The sequence below is a fragment of the Schistocerca serialis genome, chromosome 4 (assembly GCF_023864345.2).
Source record: "Schistocerca serialis cubense isolate TAMUIC-IGC-003099 chromosome 4, iqSchSeri2.2, whole genome shotgun sequence".
Taxonomy (NCBI): domain Eukaryota; kingdom Metazoa; phylum Arthropoda; class Insecta; order Orthoptera; family Acrididae; genus Schistocerca; species Schistocerca serialis.
This window is the reverse complement of record NC_064641.1, coordinates 127,566,701-127,589,869: the sequence shown is the minus strand read 5'-3', so window position 1 is coordinate 127,589,869 and position 23,169 is coordinate 127,566,701. Positions and strand designations below refer to the sequence as shown.

Genomic DNA, 23,169 nt, shown 5'->3' with positions numbered 1-23,169 from the left:
TGAGACTTAGAGCAGTGACAATAAGACCATTAGAGAGCTGGATATTGTCGATAATCCTTGGTTTTAAAAGTGTTGAATTTCAAGTTTATAGAGTGTATGTGCTTGTAGGGCTTTAATATCTGAAGTTGAGTAGCGGTTACAGCAATAATCATAAATTTATATTCTTCATAAAGTTCTCATTCATTTGATATAATGAAGTGTCCTCCAAATGGAGCAGCGTAACTGTGAGGCTAGTTTTGAACTGCGAGAGGGCTTATTCCTAATGTGCGATAACACAGGTATCCTAATACGGAACAATATTGCATATTAGGACACAGTATCTCATATTAGGAGTAACTTCAGCTTGCCATCCTAGTCACTGGATTTCGACTCAGTTTTATTAAGTGGTTTGACAATTTTGTGAACTTCATGAAGACATTTGGTGGTGGTCCTGTTGTGATAATACGTGACATGCATTGCATCGCATTTCTGTGATAGACAAAGCAAGAGGAAACAGTGTCCAGATCATCTGTTTGTTGCCACATTCTGTGCATAAAATACTGTCTCTTTTGTAGAATTTATGGCACTGTCTAAAATGTATTGTCCCCAAAAAATAGAAACCTGGTGGGCACATAACACAGGTAAAATAGCAACCTCATTATTGATTACATCGTTATTGGGAGCAGCCTACATGAGAGCAATAACAATGTAAAATGCTTTAAAAAGCCTCTGGAAAACTGGCTCTTCCCCTGTAACAGGCAACTGCTTCACAATACACCAGGATTTTGACATACACGATGCAAATAACAGAGTAAATATGAGTCCAGTTGGTATCTGGCTAGCTCCCAAAATCAGCAAGCTACACCATGAGCCACCCTGATCTAGAAACATCAGAATTTTCTGAATGTCTTAAATTACTTAACATCATCTCCATACAGGGAATGTTTCAAACAATTTAGAGGGATGAAAGCTGTGGTGGAATCAATGGGACATAAGCAAAAGCTTTGTTCTTGAAAAAGAAAATGACAAAAGCACAGTAAACAACTATCCGTTCATTCGTTGATGGCAATGATTCAGATATGCTGTCTGAAGACGAAGACACTCGATGAATGTAAATGTAGGTAAATGGGCATGGAGCATGGAATATCATCCTTGGGCTTCCGAAGAATGTTAATGTTAAAAAGAGCATTTGTATTCTCTGACTACACTTCTTTTGCGCAATAAACACAGAGTGGCAGTATGGAAGAGAATATTATTGTTTTTGGGTTGCTTGTGCTTACATTGGTCAGTATTACATGTTTTCTCTGTTTGTCTCATATTAGGATGCCATTTCTATTTCTATTCAAATTGACTTGTTTGAGCTTTCTTCAAATTTACACGTGTTAAGTGTTAGTTAGCACAAATTCAATAAACGAAATGTAGAGTACAGTAATCTCGTGTAGATTTCTATTTAATAGAAATGTTGCAATATCATGTGAGATGAGGAAAGCTCTCCTCATCAGAGATGAGGCTAGTATGAGGTCCAGTCACTAATAGCCGCAATTACCTGCCTCATCCGACAAGGCATGGAGGGGATCAGCTTCTGGAAATATATCTGATCGTCCATGGGACTCCCCCATGTATCCAATACTAATTCTGGGGCCAATGTGGGCCGGTATAAGTTCATGTGACACTTCATTTTGCCCCAAACTTTTCAGTGGGATTTAAGTCCGGCACTCAAACGGGCCAGTCAATCTGGTCGACATCAGCCTGTTGCAAAAACCATTGCAGAATGATTTGACTCGAATGAACCTGTGAGTGGTCCTGCTGGAACTAGATCTCCTCATTGGGTGAAACAATCATACTGGACAAGTACGAGGATGCTATCTCTCATGGCCTGATATGCTGAGGTGCCCTAGCAATAAATGACTGTTCGTCACATACTCGTCTGTGGCGCAGTGTATTATGTTCGGCGTACCTCGGCTATATTCATGTTATGCCCTCAACACATCAACAAACAATGCAATGTAAAAAGAAAAAATGGATGAAAATGACAGAAACTTTAAGTTATTTTGTGAAAATACAGATCCTCATTTGCTGCCATGTGACTCCATGTAAGTGTTCAGTTGTGCTCTTATTTGTTTGTTCAAGGCAGAAATATCTCAGCATTTCTAACGGATAAAATTAAATGTTATAATTTATATGCAAAACAGTATGCAGTAATCATATACAATCATAGAAAATCAAAAAGTTCTATAAGTAAAATCATCACAATAAGAAGGGAACAAATACGGTGCTAAAAGTGTGTTAGATAGGGTGCTGCCACCATTCCCAGTGTGTGTTTCATTCTCACTAGTGTGAGCTGTACACAACCAAAGGTATCCAAGCATATCAAGACATGTGAATAGTTTTGTTTTGTTGACTTTATATCAATAAATTATGAGTGTCTCTCTTCACTTAGTTATTTGTTCATAAATATCAACACTTGGTAACTGCAAATATACAATCATTTGGTACTGCATTGGCTGAGTTATGCAACAGTTAAGAGTCAAAAAGTAATATTGATGATTGATAAAAACCACCTCACCTTTCTTATTACACATGTATTGTGCTATGACTGGTATCTTACCAAGAACATCTTCAGGTTTGTTCTCTTCCATTGTAAATAACTACAGCATGGTAAACACAGCTCAGTTGTAATTTAACTAACTACATATGATGAAAACTGACGGTTTGGTTGCTTTAACTCTTCTATGTGTTCAATGACAATGCTTATTTTGTAACTATATTATTCATAACTTTTGATCATTCTGTGAAATCGCAATTACTTTTCCTGGTATATTTCACATAGTTACTTTGTAAGTGTATTTTGCCCTATTCACTTACTGCCATACTTCTGTAATGATGATGCAGTTTTATGCAAACACTGACACCTGTTTCCCTTTTATTGTTCATAATTGCCTTGCTACCCTTTGTTCGTACCTATTTTTTCGAGATAATGATTACTAACCAAAATTAATTACCCGATTACAAATAAACACTGTGACCCAAGACTGTAATTATAATAAAGCAATTATTTTTCAATTGCTGTGATTAATAATGTAGTCATTTTTTACTCTTTAATATCGGCTTTGTACATATAGTTTTGGCATTGTTTGTAACAGCTATAATCATACAACTGTTCGTGGCACTTGGCAGAGGCCAAGTATTATGTTTACATGTTTACCTTTGTAATATACATGTTTACTTCTGTTATGGAGTGGCCCTGTCTGGACAGTTTGCTGTATGCAGCATGCCATGCCTGCCACCATACAACAGAAAATTTGTGACAGTTGTTCCTAGATTTGGTCTTTAAAATTACGTATGACAACCAAACCATTTATATCATAACTTTAGCACAACTCAGTGAGGATTTGGCATATGACAGTTGTCAATATGTGTTGTTTGTACCTTATTTGTTAAGATACTGTAACTTTAGCCTAATTTCTTGTCTTGTTTGACTGCAGACAACTTGCAGGTGTTCTCAGAATGAAACCACTTGTAGCATGATAAATGTGTAATAATACAGCTGAAGTGATTTTCATTAATCATTAAAATTAATTTCAGATGTAGTGCTCAATATGATAAAGATTAAGATTTAATACTTAGCAGGTTAACACGAGAACCTACTGGGACTTTTTAAAACCATAATTCATTACACAGGGTATTGTTTTTTCTACCCAGTTTGTAAAAGCCAATCAGTAAGACTGAGTATAACTTGAAAGGTCACATTTATCTGTGTAATTGGTGTACATTGTTTCTTAAACCATCTTTTTACAAATGTTGAAAACCAATTGGACAGTGATACAGGTCTGTAACTGGAGATATATCCAGTTACAGCATGATTCACTAGGATGTAGGAGAAGTAAAAAAAATACATTTTACAAATATAAATTCAAATATAATTACAAAGTATATAGAATATAAGGAATACAAAGTAAAGAAATGTTTACCCAATAACAGTACAGTACAGTGCAGAAGATAATTAACACAATGCTAATAAAATAATGAGTGAAACACGGAACATACAACTTCTCTCTGCTCGTGAGGAAATTTAATTTGCATGCATGTTTTGCTTTGTCAGAAAATACATTGGAAAACTGATTACGAATGTGACTCAAGACTGTGCGTAGTGCATCTGCACAAGATTTTGGTATTGTTTGTGAATAAACCATTACAGAAAAAGAGTTATTGGTTGTAGGTGTAATGATGATGTAATTCACCTTACCTTATGTTGATGTAATTCAAACTAAATTAGTACATTTGTACACCTCAGTACGATTATTAAATACATCTGTGTTTTGGCAGTTATTTTCTCTTAGAGCTTTTTATAAACATAAATGTATCCACATTTTTAAGGGAGTCGTCATTGCTATATAGAAACATGAATGTTTCAGGTTGAAAATTTTCATCCCACAGAAGTTCAACCAAGCTACATTACCTTCACTTGGATGCTTCCAGGTGATGCACAGAATGGAGTTATAAAAAAGTTTACAATAACGTATGGACTTGAGGTATGTTGAAAATTCTAAGTACTGTTTTTTCCTATACAAAAAAGACTAGATCTTAGATTAGCAGTGTTTGATGGCATGTAACTCTGAAAAAATGTTTTGCAGTTAAGCAATGTATTTAAATTGTGAATACAGGATAAATTTCTTGGTGACCTGCAGAAGGACTTAGGACACAATCATTGAAGCAGGAGTGATGTTCAACTCTTCATCTGACGATCTAGATTTAGGGTTCCCTTGTTTTCCGTAAAGCAATCAGGGCTTGGATGATTACTTGGAAAAGGCCACAGCCAGTTTTATTTTCCATCCTCTTAATATCTACTTAACTACGTCCCATTTCATTTTTATGCAAGTTATATGCATTTCTTGCGACCCTCTCTTCGTTCTTTCCTCACATTACCAAGCTGTTACATCAATCAGATTTTTATACATTACTGATCTCTTCACATTCCACCATATGCTGCAGTAAAGTTAAGCATCCTGTGAAACTCAGCCACTTGCTTCAACTAGTTTACATCTTCTGGGAATTTTGAAGTTCGCATTCATTCCATTAATTGTAAATTAAGTAACACCATAACATGTTGTGTTAAATGGCCTTCTTCTTTTGCAAAACAATTGTTTCTTTGGACAAAAAAGTGTAACACATTCTTTCTCTTTCAGTTTCTTTTTGAAATGTTCATTAGCATCTCGCAATGGATTCCTCTGTTTATTGTAAACTTAACCCTCGACTGAGCAAGCCTATGTATAATGTGCGCCAACCACAAATAATAACAATATTATAGAGTTACATTACGAGTATTAGGAGTTACATTCCATCCTGGAATTTCTGTTGTTTGATTAACCACAAATAATATTGTTTTGAACCATTTCTTTGTTGTTTCACAATTGTGTGCCCATACCTATTCCTTTATTATTTTCCTCGTGTTATGAAAAATGGTGTGCCCACTCAAGGGTGAAAACCCCATTTTGATTTTTCAGTTCTTTTTAATTTTTGATTTTTCAGTTCTTTTTGATTTTCCTTTTTAATGTCCAGTTCACATGAGAATAGTGATAGGCAGAAACTTGCATGTAATGTGAGTAAGAAATATGAATCCAAAATAAATTATTAGCAGGCTATGGCTTTACTTTTATGAAGGATGCAATAATGCTATCATTTAAAAGTGCAACACACTAGTTGTCATGTACACAAAAACTGCGGATTTGGTTCTTTTATTTATTAATACTATAACATCACAGTTTAACAGGTGCCCCTAAATAACATCAAGATGTTAATATTTGATGGAGTAGAATTTGTAATTCGAACATGAATTAACATAGCAATAAGTGCCTTTAAATATCCTCTTATTTCTAAATAATTGGATGTATTTGATTTTTTAGAGATCCTGATGATTAAGTCCAAGAAGTTATTAATTTTCCACGAATGTGTTAATTTTTTTCACATGTATATTGACTGCAGAAATTATTTTACTGTAGCTATAGAAGAACACAGTAGTTATTTTCCTGGAGCGTCAGTAACATGTGAAATGGCAATGCATTGGAATTTGCTTTAGAGTATTGTTAAAAAAACTCAAACTTTATTGTTTTAAGAGATGATAATTCATCTTCTTTCTGTTTTTTTTTCCCCCCCCAGCTTTCTACACATACACAAAGCCGAGATTTCTTACCAACTGAGTTTAGTGGTACTATAAGGACTCTGATACCTGGAAAGACATACATCTTCAAAATACAGGCAGAAACCAAAGTCGGTTATGGACCTGAAGCGAAGTGGAAAGCTAAAATGCCTATATTTGGTGAGTTATTATATAACTAGTATACTTCATCAGCATGGAAATACAGGGTGTTAAGAAAAAAGTGTTGAACACTTTGAGAGGTGACTGAACTCATTGAAACAAGAAAAATAAGACCAATAAGCACTGGTGCAGAAATGCATACTTTCCAAGATCAGCACTTGTTTATAGGAAGGGCTGTGTAATGCTTGGTTGCGGATATTAGTACAGTCATTGCTTTGGTGCTTCACCAAATGTGTCAGCAGGGTATCATGATGTCTTGCTCACAGTGCTCTATGTACCATTAGGTGCTCTGCAGTCAGTTGCATGGTTCAAGTCGTGTTGTAGGTTACATTAGTTTTCATTGTATTCGTGTTCCCTGTTGTACAGTACTGTCAACCCTGGGTATGTATCGTGGTGTTTTATCTTCTTCCAAACACAAGTTCACTTTTGTGTTTACTGTTATTGTGGTGTTTGTCTGTACCAATGGTACAATACATTTACATCTTCTCTCATCCACCACTTGGAAATGAAAGCCTACTACTTGACAAGTGAAATGGTGGGTATGATATTTTGCTTAAGTTTAGCAAATGGACATAGCTTGCGAGCCCATGCCCACTATGCTGAAAAATATCTTCAATGCAGAGTGCCTGCTGATAAGCTGTTTGACAGATTTTCCAGTGTCTGAGGGACGTAGGTACCATTGCACCTTGGAAGACTGGCAGTGGAAGGCCCCACACAGTCTGCACATCTGGTATGGAGGAGCATATGTTAGTTGCAGTGGAAGAAACCCCTGGGACCAGTGTGCAACAATTAGCAGCAGGAGAAGATGTGCCTCACTGTAGTATCTGGGAGGGTACTTCTTGAACAGTTACTGTAGCCATATAATCTACAGCATGTTTAGGCCCAAGGCCACAGTTGGCAGTTCTGTCGATGGCTGTTGTGGAAGTGTGCTGCAGATCCACTGTTCACATCCAAGTTTTTATTTACTGATGAGGCAGCATTCACAAGAGCTGGTGGTGTGAATTTCCACAACCAGCATGTACGGGCTGATGTAAATCCCCAAGCATTCAGGAAAGAGGCCATCAACACCAATTCTCAGTCAGCATATGGACAGGCACACATGGCGATAGATTAATAGGGCCATACATGCTATCACAAAGGTTAACTGGTGTGTGCTATCTGGAATTTCACATTAATGTATTGCATAGCTTGCTGGAGGCTGTGCCATTGCAGTAATGGATACAAGTGAGGTTCATGCATGATGGGGCCCCAACACACTTTGATGGCACACCACCACATGTTCATCACAATATCTGCGAACATCTGAAGAAGACATTTCAGGACTGCTGGGCCCCTAGACTTTCGGTTTTGGGGACACTTGAAGGAATTGGTCTACACCATGCCAATCAGTGGTGTGCGGGTACTACAGGCTCATGTCTTTGATGTGTGCCAGCAGGTACAAACAACAACTAGGTATACTTCAAAAGGTGCATCATTCCTTACACAACAGAGGGGTGCATTGTCATGAATGGACTCCACGCTGAACTCCTCCTGTAAGCATGTATTTATCACAGAAAGTATGCATTTTTGGACCCGTGTTTGTTGGACTTATCTTAGAAAGTTTGCATTTCCGGACCCATTTTTATTGGACTATTTTTCTTGTTTTGATGAGTACTACCACATCTCATTATATTAAACACCTTTTTTTGAACACCCTGTATAATCAAAAAACAACCTGTACATCCTTCCCTCACTCCACAGAATTATGCAACTATTTAAATATTTCAATTAGAAAACAAGCTTATCTACCTTTTCTTTTTCCAAGCATCTAACCCCTAATGAATACGGAGGACGACGGTTCAATCCCGCGTCCGGCCATCCTGATTTAGGTTTTCCGTGATTTCCCTAAATCGCTCCAGGCAAATGCCGGGATGGTTCTTCTGAAAGGGCACGGCCGACTTCCTTCCCAGTCCTTCCCTACTCCGATGAGACCGATGACCTCGCTGTTTGGTCTCTTCCCCCAAAACCAACCAACCAACCCCTAATGAAATTAACAAACTGATCTTTTTGAAAAGCTTTAGATTTTTGTGGACCAATTTTACTCCAATTTATTTTAATATTGCCTATCTCTAACTTGATTATAACCTGAGAACTCTCTCCCCTTTGACTTCTATAATCACAAGAATTTTGTCTTGTGTGTTTATAGCTCACACTTACACTTCCTGCCAGGGACAAAGTAGGAATCAAGCAACTGAATTACCACATTTAGCCAATTATAAGACAGGGGTTTCTTACATTCATCGATTAAACTGTTGCTGTTGAGATCAAATTTTTTATTTTGTGTTACAGTTTAATGCAGGGTTCATCGTACATTTACAGATGCCGCTTTGGCAATTGAGGTCATGCACAAATTTAATTTGAAGTATTCGGAAGGGTACGAGGAGGAACAGTGACACCAGCTTAGCAAAACATTCGGACAAATGTGGGGAGGGGAGTGATGAGTGGGAAGCAAATTCCATTGTGCTGCCAACCATGAGAATGTATACCATGTACGTTGGTTACCGTGTTTAAAATGCAGTGAAACTGAATCTATTTGCAGTTAGAACTGAACTGACCTTAAAATTGGATAAATACTAAACAATAGTATACATTTATACAGGAGAGAAATTAGTGCCAACAAAAATATGTTCACAAAGAATATTTGAAATAAGGCACAACAAATGAAACATAAACTGCTAAAGATGTACATCACTGATGATTTTCAAGGTTGGCTGCAGTGTTAACTCAAAATGTTACAGTTTCTACCTATTTTGCTATATGTACTGAGAAAACAATGTATCATTGCCATTCAGTTTGCTTGTATGATCAGTGCTGTAAGAACTGTAACAGTCGATGATGGATACAGTTATAACTCTGTTGAGATATGCGCTTGTACAAGTTCACGATGCCAATTTGTAGTTAATGGTAATTCATGAAGCAGAGGATACAAACAACTGTTTAGCAGGGAGAAAATTTGGTGTCACAGATGCGAATGCGAATGTTGGTAGGTGGCATAAATTAAAGGACACCAGTTCTACGCACAAAACTTTTAGTGGACTGAAGCAGGGAAGGTTTCATGAATTGGTGCAACAGGTTGTTCAGTATGTGCAAGAAAGTGCAGTGTAGGCCTGCCAAATACTTGAGAAATTATCTGAATGAAGGTGCTGGAGAAGAAGAGGAATTTTCCAACTACTTGTATCGCAGAATTCAGAGTGTCTACTGGCTGCTGCATGAGTATGATGAAGAGAGTGGGGCTTACATTACAAATACGGAACAGCACTAGCTGAGCGACTTCTCGTGGTGTTTGATGAAAAACTACGTACATATTGGTGTTGTATAATCAGTGTATGGAAATGCATGTCTGTTTACTAGCCAATGTGGACAACAATAAACCCCTATTTTATTTTTCTTTATGTACTGTCAGGTGTTACCGTCCATATGAAGGACATTAAAAGTGTTGCCATAAGTAGTTCTGACGATGGAAATGTGAGAGTAATAAGAATTGCTGGATACTCTAGCAGATGGAAAGAAGCTTCTGCCATATGTGATTCTTTGCAGGAAAACAATACCAAAACAAAAAACAAAACAAAAAAGAAATTACCTGCAGAACTTGTCTTTAGATGTCAAGAAAAGGGATGAATGACAAATGACATGATGTTAGATTGTTTAAAGATCTGATAGTAGAAAATAACATAAGCTTGGTAATAATTCCTGGCAGCATTTCCTCAGTATTTCTAGCAGTGAAAATGACCTTTTAAAGCTCACTTGCGGCAGCTTTAAATAAGTGACTTCTTCAAGCAGACCATGTCCTCACTCCGAGGGGGCGGGAGGGGGGGGGGGGGGGGGGAGTAGTTAAAGAAACTCTCAATATCAATTCTGGGCCAGTGGATCCTTATTGCCAAAGAAAGACTCATGTGGATCTATTACAAAACGATTTCAAAAAATGTTTACGTTCAATGCTAAGGTTGGTTCAGATGATGACATAGTATGGAGGAGTGTCAGGAAGAAAAACATACTAGTAGGTTTATAGCAAGAAGGTGGTGGATACCAGTGATGATAAGGATCGTACAACAGGCTTAGACAGTAAGCAAAGTAGCCAGTGAAGATAAAAATTAATCTAAACCATTTCTTTTTTATTTCTGCTTATGTTATCAAATTCTAGAAAATCAGTAAATAGATTAAGTTTAGAATAGGTATAATAATGTTAACTTTTTGCGGCAGATACTTTTTAGTAAACTATCTTTTTTCATTATTAATCACAGTTACTGTGCTGTATTAAATTAAGTAAAGCATTGCACAAAATTTTAAACAGTTTGCAGAGATAGAAAAAGCATTGTGTAGACTTTGCATATTGTTGCTTTTATCTCATACATTGCTGTGTATGAAAAGTACATACAATATGGAAATTTTATTTACAGTTGAGAGCAGGACATATCTCATTTCATCCTCAAGATATTGGTTTTTTTACCTAGTGGAAGTTTGCTTGCCGCTCATCCAGTTCTGTCTATATACATTGGGAATCATGGTCACAACAATCATTGTATTTCATAAACAGTCCCTGATATCAAAATGAGTTCTTTTACGAATGACAGTGCACAATGAGGCACATATGTTGTATGATAAAGACTGCATAACTTCCTTGTTAATCAAGGTATGGAAATAACTTGTCTGCAGTAGGGAGACGGATGGCAGAACAGGATGTGTAAACACTTAAATAGCACATAAGGAAAACCCAGAGGCTGCTTTTACACATGTCTGCAGCACCTGAGGAGCGGCAGAACACGATGAGTTAGCTTGTCCATAGCAGCCAAAGGATTAATAAAAATATACTGTGTTAAAATACCGTAAGTTTTCCAACATTCTGTATGCACAGGTTATGGCAATTTAGTACATCGGTTATGACATACCTGTATCTCTAATGTTTCATTGTATGTAATTCCAGTTGAATAGTCAAAAGATTGATTCATACATCAGGTCAGCATAACAAATGTGATTTGAATTGGAAAGGCACAATCAAAATTCAACAGGTTGAATAGTCAAAAGATTAGTTCATACATCAGGTCAGAATAACAAATGTGATTTGAATTGGAGAGGCACAATCAAAATTCAACAGGCATCTTTAGTTGTTTATAAAGACAGCACTCAACATGTACTTTCAGTTGTTTGTTATCTAATAATGTGTATTGTCTCTCAAGAGATTACAAAGTTAATATGAAGTACATTGATAAAAATGAATAGAAGTAATCGCTATTACAGCCTGGACACGTAGGACAGCACTTCCGTGCATAGTGGCGGAGTGATAGGGAAGCATAGAGGGGATGAGGTCTGCACCTGCGTGGTGGCAGTTTGTGGTCAAACAAAGTCCGTGTTGCCAAACTGTGTTGCTGCAGACAACAATCAAGTTATTTTGGCATCAGCACATCATATTACACATTCAAATCTACGAGGGAGTAATACATTTTAAAACCAATTTCCATCAGTCGACTGCATGAGAGAAATCTTACTTCACTTCTTGAGGTTGTATCCACTGCTCCATAGCAATTGTTTGTGTGACATCAGAACAGCTGATGTAGCTATATGAAGATGTCAGGTACAATTTTTCTCAAAATGACAATTGTCTAATGACAGCATCATTGAAAAGGGTCACTGTGATTGCCATTTATTGCGATTTGGACTACATCATAAGTAAAAATGTAATACAGAACAAAATAAACTTCAAACTCAAACAGAAATCGTTATATTTGTTTGACAGGTGCTTGTACCCAGTACAATTTTTTTAAAGTGTTTATAAAGCACTACGTTTCACTGCAGCTCAATGTAAATCACTATACGTAAAAAAGAATTACTGAAAGCAAAGATTAGTGCATAAGACTATTGTAAAAATTGTCAGTATGTTATTATATTTTTCAGTGTCAACAGGCATTATGAGTTGCAAGTAATTCATTCGATGTTACAGTGTGAGAACGCATTTATGATCCATTGTACAAGCTAACAATTAACTATCTTCTGTGAATAACTCAATGGAGTGCTGACTGATAATATCAAAAACCACTGATATCACGACAGGTAACTCTCCCAGTTATTGTAAGGCATTTTCCAATTTGTGCCTTGAAAATGATGGGGGTTTACTTGTCAAAACATTGGGTTTTTTTTCATGAGTAATTAGAGCGTACAACACTCTGGAAAAAGGTCACTTCTCCTTGGGCAATGTGTTGAACACTATAGTCTTAATACTTCATAGGATACATATCCCTAATCTAGGAAGTTGTCATTTAATGTGTGTGCAATTTTTATGTGACAAAAACGCTTTTAAACCATGAGTCTTTAAAACCAAGAAAGATTGTTACTTTACTTTGGTTCAAAGTCTACATCGTAATACCATCTACTATCCGAGTCCATGTCTGAACCCTCCGATTGTAAATTTAAGATGATAGGTTCATGGCTTTTATACATCTTTACCTCCCTGCCGAAGTCATATTTGTGACACTTTTAGCATGCCGGCACATAGTGTGGCCACGATGAAAGAGATGCTGTCTATTGCTTCATGCACAAGTATTCCAGTGTTTGTGATCTTGAATGTTTGCCCCCCTCCCCGTAGCTTGAAACCTGTGTGCAAATTAATTCTGTCAGTTTATACTGACAGTGATGTGTGGATAAACACAAAACTGCGTGACAGCATTCACATACAAGAAAGTCGAATTTGTACATTCTGTCATGTGATTTTTATAGATTAACGAGATCCAGGAGTTCAGCATGAATCTGGTTTTTAATTGTCTGTGATATTTCTATTTTTCAGCCAGAGCTCAATATTCCCTTTACTGGTGCTCATACTTGGTCTTTTTTCTGTAACTGCTGAATGATGACTGGCATGGTAATTACAGTGACTGACTTTGAAGCGAGGTATGGCAAGAATCACTTCTTGAAAGTGAACCACTTCTTGAAAGTGACAGCGTTCATTTCTGAAAGGTAGTCGCTACTATTTTTCTAACACCTACATATGAGTTTACTCTCAGGAACAAAATTGGAGGAAGAGCCAGCATGCAGAATAAATATCCAAGAACCTTTTCCTATTGGAACTTTAAAACACCCAGTACCGTCACTTATTCTCCAGCAGCTACTCATGGACTGATTCTGATTCACTCATTTTTCACAAGGTAATACACTGTAGAACTACCTCTTCCTCTCGTGTCATGCATCTTTTTAAGGGACATGGTTTGTGCTGCTTTTATGTCACTTCTTTCAATTAAAAACTCTCTCTTAACATTTTTGAAACCAATATCTTTTAAAATTGTATGCATTGACGAAGCACTGCCTTTGAAGCCAGTTTGCTCAGGCACAATTGTAACAAGCTTTTGTGATGTCAGGTATTTCTTTCTAATATACATTTTAAACACGGAGCACCTTTAAATATAGTCAGCGAAACCATCTGTTTGTGTTACAGGTATCTTGTGATTTCGATACTTTCCAGAACACACAAAAACAAGTTTTCCTAAGATTTCTACAGCTACTACACTTTTGTTTACTATTCTCTGTACAGTTCTCTTGTCGACTCATGCTTCTGCAGTTCTTTCTTGAGTCTTCAAAATGACAAAAATAGAAGTCTCGCTTTTGGATTTGAAAAAGTTATAAATGCGGGGAATAAATCTCCGCGTCTGCTTGTGAAGTGCCTACATCTACATGATTACTCTGCAATTCACAATTAAGTGCCTGGCAGAAGATTCATTGAACAACCTTCAAACTATTTCTCTACCATTCCACTCCCGAACAGTGCGGAAAATGTGAACACTTTAATTTTTCTGTGCAAGCTGTAATTTCTCTTATTTTATTATAATGATAATTCCTTCTTATGTAAGTGGGTGCCAACAAAGTATTCTCAAACTCTGAGGAGAAAGTTGATGACTGAAATTTCATTCGAAGGTCCTGTCACAACGAGAAATGCCTTTGTTATGATGATTGCCACCCAAATTTGCGTATCATATCGTAATAGTCTCTCCCCATTTCATGATAATACAAAACAAGCTGTCCTTCTGTGAACTTTCTTAATCAATCCTAAGTGCTGTGGATCCCACAACAGACAGCAATACTTCAGAAGAGGGCAGAAAAACATATTGTAAGTAGTCTCTTTAGTAGACCTGTTGCGTTTTATAAATGTGCTACAAATAAATTTCAGTCTTTGGTTTGCTTTCCACACAACATTATCTATGTGATAGTTGCAATTAAAAGTTATTCATAATTGTAATCCAAGTATTTTGTTGAATTCAACAGCCTTTCAATTTGCGCGTGTCATCCTCTAAATCAAAATTTAGCTGATTCCTTTTAGTACTCATGTGGATGACTTCAGACTTTTCATTATTTTAAGTCAACTGCCACTTTTCTCCCCATACAACTATCTTGTATAAATCATTTTGTAATTTGTTGTAATCATCTGATGGCTTTATAAGACAGTAAATCACAGCATCATCTGTAAACAGTGTAAGAGGGCTGCTCAAATTGTCTCCTAAATTGTTTATTAGATTGGGAACAGCAGAAGGCCTACAACACTTCCTTGCAAATGCCTTATATCACTTCTGTTATACGCGATGATTTTCCATCGATTACTATATGCTGTGACCTTTCTGACAGCAAATCATAAACACAGTCGCACAATTAAGACGATAATCCATAAGCATGCAATTTAATGAAAGTTGCTTGTGTGGAACTTCACATTTATTTTCTTCGCCTGACACATGCATTTGGAAATCACACTAAAATGTTTACAGATATGCTTTCACGGCTATACTGCTACAAGAAGGCAATATCAGCATCTGAATGAATAGTTTGGTCGCTCTGTGAATTAAACTGCATTATTGCGAAGTATGGCAAGAGTGCAGCATGCAGGAGAGAGAGTCTCACAGTGGAGTTTGTAACTCACGGCTAGCCACTCAGAGAGAGAATGAATCTTATTGGCTGCAAGCAGTTAATGGTGGGGGATGCACAGGAGGGCTGAAAATTGGGCCACCTTCCTACATGACATGAACTATTATCTCCAATAAAAAACTGTATGCATTTGTGGCAGAAACCTTAATTAATAATAAATTTTTCATGGGTCTTAAGTAGGTTACTTTTATCTACTACTTGTATCAGTCGGCAGTCACATTATTTCCATTCTCATTCATTTTTGACTGAAAAAATCTGGTTTTTTAACTCAAAACTCAACAACAGTTATCTTTTGTTTTTATAATTTGTATCAGCGTGTCTTGTTACAATGTTTAAATTTTTGTGATTAGTATATAAGCACTTGTATTCCCTCTTATTACACAGAATTTTACTCTGTTTCTGCCTTGGTGTATAGTAGACATAGTCTTAATGTTGGACTTGACTGTTTATGATTGCATTTGTAACAATATTATGAAAAGGATAGTTGCTATCACCATATAGCAAAGATGCTGAGTCACAGAAAGGCTCAACAAAAGACTGTCGGAAAGCTTTTCATAATATTTTTACATTCCATCCTGGATTTCCTGTTGTATGATGGCATTTATATTTTTTTAAATTTTGATGGTCGAAATGTGAATCTTGCTTTTATTCTTTCCTGTATTACAGCTCCACCCAAGCCAAACACTCAGGTATTTCCAACTGAAGTGTCCCGCAGTTCTACCACGATCAAGATACGCTTCCGCAAGAATTATTTTTCGGAACAAAATGGAGCTGTAAGTAGATGTGTTGAGTTTTGTATGAAATACAAGAGCACAATAGTGGACATATTTGTGAGCTGCACTTGTAAAAATCTTCAGTGAATGTGGCAATCTCTGATTTAGAACTACTGTTATATTGAATGTATTGCTGTAGAGTTAATAAATGTAAGGCTTTGTGGCTAGTGAGTAAGTGCCAAGCTACAAATTCAAAGCTCAGGGAGTTCAGTCCTCAAACAAACGTAAGTTTTTTTCTGTGCCTCTGACAGTTCTTTCATATCTTGCAATGATTTCCGTGTGTGAAAAATGCCAAGTTGGCACATGGTTTGGGATCCTCATTAAATTGTAAGCACCCAAATAACTGGCTAGGTATGCCAGTTCAAAGGTCAGAAGAAGGCAAGAACATATCACCTCCAAAAGGACCATTCCTAGCAAAGCACTGCATTGTTCATTACATCATTCAGGTTGATGACAGCATTACTTAATGTAGAGATAGAAGACCAAAAATTAATTTAAAATAGACTTAAAAAAGTAACCTTTTGTCATTGTTGCTGTTTTGGTTGGTGTTGGTTATGGTGGTTAATGTTGATGTTGAAGAGGAAGACGAGAAGGTGTTTTCGAATGGCAACAGACCAATGCGTACATTAACAACACTCAACATCCTGTTGCCGAATATTCCATGTAACACAGAAGCTACAAAGTACGTTTCGCCATTGTGGTTGTTTGGATTACCTTATTCCCCATTCCTTTCCTCCCCCTCCCCTTCCCCAAATTAAAAGCAGCCCTTCTGAATGTTACAGAGAAGAGAATTGGTTGATCAGCCCTCACTTGACTGTTACCATCCACCTTGCCTGTGGCCTTCCCCATGATTCTTTTACATTTGATTGCTCAACCTCCCTTTCTCCCTTTTTTATTTTCAGATGGGTTGTCTCTCATTGATCTCTGTAACAGCATCGTGTCTCTTTTGATTTTGATTTTTTCTTTTGCCTATATATTCTCCCGTCTCCATCTATCTTCTTATCATATTTTCCGTCTTTTATACCTTTTCATTTCTATAGTGAATAGAATTGAACAAGACCAGGAACGATCCAAAAACCTGCAGAGACTGTGCAAAGACTTCAACAGTGAACCATCAGAGAGCAAACAGAGGGATGAACAACAAAGGAAAAGGGCAGACAACAGAGAGGCACAGTAGAATAACAAGTCAACAAATAAACCTAGATCAAATATCTAAGACATAGTGCATTCAGGACCAAAGAACAATGTGTAGCTAGTTGAATATGGTAGTACAGTGGGAACACAACTGACTTACTTAGCAGCTGTGCTGCTGGCTGTAAAGGTCAGCCGCGATCGTCGATGGGCCGACACAATGGGCATATCTGTGTAACTGGCCCTGCAGCATTTGCAGATTAGAGCAGTGCCATCTAGCCAACATCATCGAGATCCACACCTTCCAAAATCCGGGACATCTAGCAATGCGCTAGGGCTTAACAGCAGGGATGACAATGGCTGTGGAGTGGAGGTAGCACTGAGATGGCCACCTCCATACCCATGTTTACAGTAGTCGCCGCTGGTGCCCTGAAGTGCAAGTTGTACCAGTGAAGGAGTGGGGGATCGACAAGGGTGGGTGTTCTGGGTCCGACTGAACCACTGACAGTGGTGCGGTCAGTAGGTGCGGATGGAGTTGATTTTTGTGATGATACTCGAAGCCCCTCATTGTGCCCACCTTCATAAGGCATCGCACACGGGTAGCAACCACTGTAGCCAGTATGCATGAGGATTTCCCCTTGTACGAGTGAGGGAGGGGCTCTACCGGACTGTGGTCAGTCGCACCTGTGGTCCTGCAGCTCATCAGAAACAAGGTGAGCACATTGGTGGTGGCACAAGTTCCTGCCACCTTTACCATTTGCTGCTTAAACGTTCACACCATACCCTCCACTTCTCCATTGGAGGACGGTGAAATGGCTGACTAAACAGGTTCTCAATGTCATTGGAGGTGCAGAACTGTATGAAAGCTGTCACCGTGAAATGGAGCTCATTGTCCATCACGATGGTGCGGGGAGGCCCTCCAGTAGCTAGTATCTGGAGGAAGGTATTGAGGGTGATGTCAGTGGTGCTGTACACGATGCTGACCACATGTGGGTAATTAGAATAAACGTACACGACAATGAGCCACATAGAGCCACATAGAGCTCAGAATAGGGCCAGCGAAGTCCAGTTAAATGCAGTTCCAGAGGTGATGTGGGATGGGGCAGTGGTTGAAAGACTGTGGAGGAACAGCCTGGTTGCGGGCACAAGCAGAGCAGGTGTGCACCGTGACCTCCACGTCCTTGTTAAGTCCCGGCCAGTAGACATGTCACCATGCAAGGGCTTTCAGCTGTGACATACCCACTGCCCACAGTGGAGAAGTTGCAAAACATGAGACCTCGAGTGGATGGGATGATGACACGATGAGTATCCAACTCTGCATGAAGCAGGAGGACATATGGAAATGACCAACAAATGGTGGTACAGGCAAGCCCAGGCCCAGAGTTCTGGACCAGTGGACTTTGAAATGTTGGCCATCCATGGAGAAAATAGTGCATGATGTGCCATAAAACAGGGTTGTGGTACTTGTCTGCAGTGATGGGAGTAGCTGTGATGGGGAACCCTATCAAAGCATGCTGCCATTCCACATTGGTGTGGAAAAAGGATATAGCCTGTTGGTTTAAAGCCCCTGTTGGTCTACAGCCAGGTTGAGCCCCAAGGGAAGACTAGAGGGTATCTACATTTGGGCATTCTGGCATGGGTTAGTATTTAATGGTACAATTGTAGGAGCTCAGTAAAAGCACCCAGTGCTGGAGCTGTTGGGTCGTCTGCTCCAGAAGCCAAGAGCAGGGACCAAAGAGTGCAATCAAAGCTTTACGGTCCATAATGGGGGTTAACTTGGCCCTAAATAGGTGAACATGTGAATTCTTAATGGCAAAGACGATTGCTAAAGCTTCTTTTTCAATTTGTGAGTAGTTCTTTTGAGTGGGTGTCAGTGTCTTTGAAGCACAGGCAATCGCATGCTCACTACTGTCATCGTTCATATGTGCCAGAACTGCCCCAATGCTACAGGGAGAAGCATCTCTGAACAAAACCAGTGAATGTGACGGATTAAAGGGAGTAGGGCAGAGTGCCAAGCGCAGCAGACACTTCAGCTGTGTGAATTCATGCTCAAGGTCTTCTCACCATCTGTACTGGGCGTCCTTCTTTTACAACCGGTTGAGTAGATACAGATGTGGGGCACTTGTGGGAGGAATTTATAGTAATAATTCACTTTTCCGAGGGGGGGGAGAAAAAAAAAAAAAACCTGAGCTCCTGTAAATTTTGGGGGCAGTGTAAAGAGTCAATAACAGAAACATTGCTGTCAGTGGGGCACATCCTGTCTCTGTTGAGCAAGTATTTGAGTTATCCCACTTGCTCCTTAAAAAACTGGCATCTGTGTAAGCGGTGCTCGAGTACTGCATCACACAATGTAGTAACAAGGGTCCAGAGGTTGTGCAATTGGCCCTGGTGTGTCATGCCCGTAATAATCACATCATCAAGATAATTGGTAGACGCAGGGATGGACGTGGTTAACTGTTCCAGATATCTCTGGAAAATTGCCAGAGTGGAAGAGTTACCAAAGGGCAAGCTCTTGTATTTATATAAGCCAAAGGGAGTGTTAATGACCACAAAATGTTGTGATTCCTCATCCTGTGGGATCTGCAAATATGCATTGGCAAGATCTATCTTGAAAAATATTCACCTCTGCCAAGCTTTGTAAGAAGGTCCTCTCTATGTGGTATGGGATAGGTTTCTACTTGTGCCTGGGCATTGGTTGTTGATTTGAAATCTCCACGTTGTGGAAGGGACCCACTGGGTTTCTCGACCACTACTAGGGGTGTGGCCCAAGCATTGGTTGTAACAGCTTCAATAACCTTGGCTTCGTGGAGGTGATTGAGTTCTTGCTTAATGGTCACTCATAAGGAGACAGAAAAAGGATGTTTCCAGCTGAAATGGGGTACTGCATCTGGGCTCAAGGAGATATGATGCACCCCAGGCCAGGTTCGAATAGAGGTGCAAAGGCAGTACTGATATCTTCAAGCACCTGGAAGGGAATTGTGCCAGAGATGGCCTGAACCTCATGATTGATGAAGAATCCAAACAGCAAGAAGGCATCCAGACTAAATGTGTTGCCAGCTGAGTGACTATTGACAATAAACAGAGTCATCAGCCGTTTGACCATTTCATATGCAGCGTTGATTGTGAATTGATACCAGTGTGGCATTGAACTGTCACTATGCATGGCCAATGTGGGGGATGGTGGGGCCAGGTTAGGAGAATCAAGACTAGCATATGTTTGGAGGCTAATCAAGAAAAGGGTAGCTCCTGTATCCGCATGGAAATCACGAGATTGATAAACAGTTTAGTGGCAGAAAGATCACCCTGAGAAACAACTGTCTGAAGTTCATGCACGATCCCTTGATGCATATGGGGAATGGCAACCAATTGTCCTGATGATTGATGACAGATGGCTCAGAGATGCCCATTTTTCTCCTAATGAGTGGAGTGCACCCAGCTATCTGGACAGTGTACATGTGAGTGTGCAGTGCAGCAGTCAGGAAACGATGAAAGACCCTGCTGCTTACACCAGTGGGGCATGACAGGCTGTTCAGAGACCATTGACGTATTCAAAATCAGTGACTCATGAAGCTGCCATTGGGAAAAAGACTTGTGAGAATGTGGGGTTGCCTGCAAAATCTCAAGAAGAGTGTGTAATTTTCAAAATACTGTCCTAGTAAAGGTTGTCCAGTTTGAGGGCTGCAGTGCACACCTCCAGATCCAGATCCGATTGGACCACTATGCCTGAGATCAAAAAGTCTACATTGTAAGGATGGTTTCATACAAGTGAAATTGCAGCAGTGACAATCCTTTCATATCAGTGACCATGAGTGGTATAACCGACCAGGTTGCTTGTGGTATCAATGGAGCTTGTGGTGTGATGCGGCAACATGAAATCGGTCCAAATAATAATTTGACCACAGCAAACACATCTCTTCAAATGTGATCACAACCATATTTAAGAGTGGAACCAATTCTTTAGTAGGAAAAACATCACCAGGGAAGCCCAAGAAAGGAAGAGTGGCTGTTGGAGTGCGTCATTTCAAACCTGAAAAGTGGCAAGTGTTGTTTGAGCTGCTGCAGATATGTGTCTCAATACCCTTTGGTGTCATTAAACAGTGGAAACAGGGGTACGGGTGTGAGGCACTCCGCCTGTGAAGTGACCACATCTTTAACCTGCAAGTGGTCTGGCAAAAGCTGAATTTCCTGACAGAGCAATTCAATCTGTTGTTGCAACTGCTGTTGTGACTGCTGCTGTGGGAACAGCTGTTGCTGTTTCAGAAGTTGCATGAACTTTGTGTCCATGGGGCACTGCTAACCTTTTTGCTTCATTGCTAATGATAGTGATCGGGAACAACTCGAGAATCTGTGGAGACGGGCTGACAGGCCAAGGACATCAGCAGCGAGCCACCAGAGAGTAAACAAACAGTGGATGACAATGAGACAAAGACAGACAATGGACATAGGAGGGTGGAATGACAAGTCCAGTAAATAAACTGAGACTGAAAATCTAAGATTTAGTGATCCAGGACCAGAACAAAGTAGCAAGATCAAATACGATAGCACAATGGAATCACAACTGACAGACTGAGTGGCTGCACTCGAATGATGATGGGGTGGCAGGATGGGCACGTCTGCATAATCAACACTGCAACGGTGACAGCAGTGCTCGCAGATTAGGACAGTGCCATCTAGTGGCAGTCATTGAGGTCCGTACTGTCTGGTGGGCTTTCACATTTGCCGGGCCAGGATACCAAAGTCTCTTCAGATTAACTGTAACCCATTAGTATTCTTCTAAAGTGAGAATAATCTAAAAAATGAAATTACAACCAAATAAAGATACGAAAAAAGGTTCTATATCTCAAGTGGTAGCAGACACAGACACCACTATAGAAGTAATGTGAACATTCAGAACTGCAGATTACTTAATTTACCAAAAGAGGGGGAAATGGGTATATGAAATTGTGTTATCTAAAGGACCAGGATGGAAATAGGACAGGTTAAGGGGGAAATCACATGGAATTTGAAAAGCTTTTTTGGTTATTAAGTGACGATCCATTCATGCTGTAAGCTAGTATTTGTCACCTTTGATGGGAATAAGTGCCACCAATTAATACGTAACAGTTTTATTTCAATCTTTTATGGTTATTGTTGGATGTCAGCTGGCTCATTTCTTGCAAAGTGTTGGTATAATAATTATATGTTTGGATTGATATTTCCATTTCTCTAGCATCTATATTATCTTCCTTTCTTTCAGATCACATCTTACACAATTATTGTAGCTGAAGATGACAGTAAAAATGCTTCGGGGTTGGAGATGCCCAGCTGGAGAGACGTTCAAGCGTACAGTGTTTGGCCTCCATATCAGGTAAATCCGTTTACTAGTGTAGCTTCTGTGCTAAAGGGATTCATAATTGTAGTTACGAACATAACTTCTGTAAGTTGCCCTTTTTTTCCCTATTTTTTCTTAATTGATACAGTGAACACTCAGAAAGTTAAAGTAGACCGTGTCACATTATTGCAATACAATATTTGAACAACAAAGGAAAAGTAGATATTCATTTCTAATGCCAAGACCTGTTACTATTATGATGTTTCCTTTCAAGTCAGTGAGCATTCCTTCCAGTAGCTTATAAAGCAACTGACTTCTGTCATTGCAAACAGGTAGCATAGGGGCAGTACCAGTGGCAAGAAAAAATATTTAGTTGTACATCGAACCAATGTTCCACACATGCAGCATAGTTATATCACAACAATAATTTGAAATAAGAAAAATTGATTAATCTAGTGACAGCTTGAATAAAGAGTGATGAATAAGACCTAATAAAGTAGATACTGGCAGTTTTTTCGCAACAGCTGCTAATATAAGTTTTTGTATTATGATATAAACATTTCTTTGTTGCACAATGTCATTTCAGGTGCTGATCCTTCCAGAATAATTCTTTTAGTTGTTTAGATACCAGTCATTGTGCATCTTCCACAGTTGAAATGTTCCATGTAATGCCCTTCTTTTAAAGTTTTCAGATCTCTTCTGTGCTTAAGAAGCAACATTAATTT

General features: G+C 38.8%; 1 protein-coding gene across 3 annotated transcripts in view; it reads left to right on the top strand.

The window, feature by feature from the left end:
- Positions 1 to 23,169, top strand: part of LOC126475006 (tyrosine-protein phosphatase 10D) — a 338,696-nt gene that overhangs the window by 278,575 nt on the left and 36,952 nt on the right. For all 3 annotated transcript variants that reach the window (XM_050102546.1, XM_050102547.1, XM_050102545.1), the window contains exons 19-22: positions 4,395 to 4,511; positions 6,136 to 6,295; positions 15,896 to 16,002; positions 22,370 to 22,480. In XM_050102546.1, the coding sequence (XP_049958503.1) occupies positions 4,395 to 4,511; positions 6,136 to 6,295; positions 15,896 to 16,002; positions 22,370 to 22,480 (495 nt within the window). The remainder of the gene's footprint in view (positions 1 to 4,394; positions 4,512 to 6,135; positions 6,296 to 15,895; positions 16,003 to 22,369; positions 22,481 to 23,169) is intronic.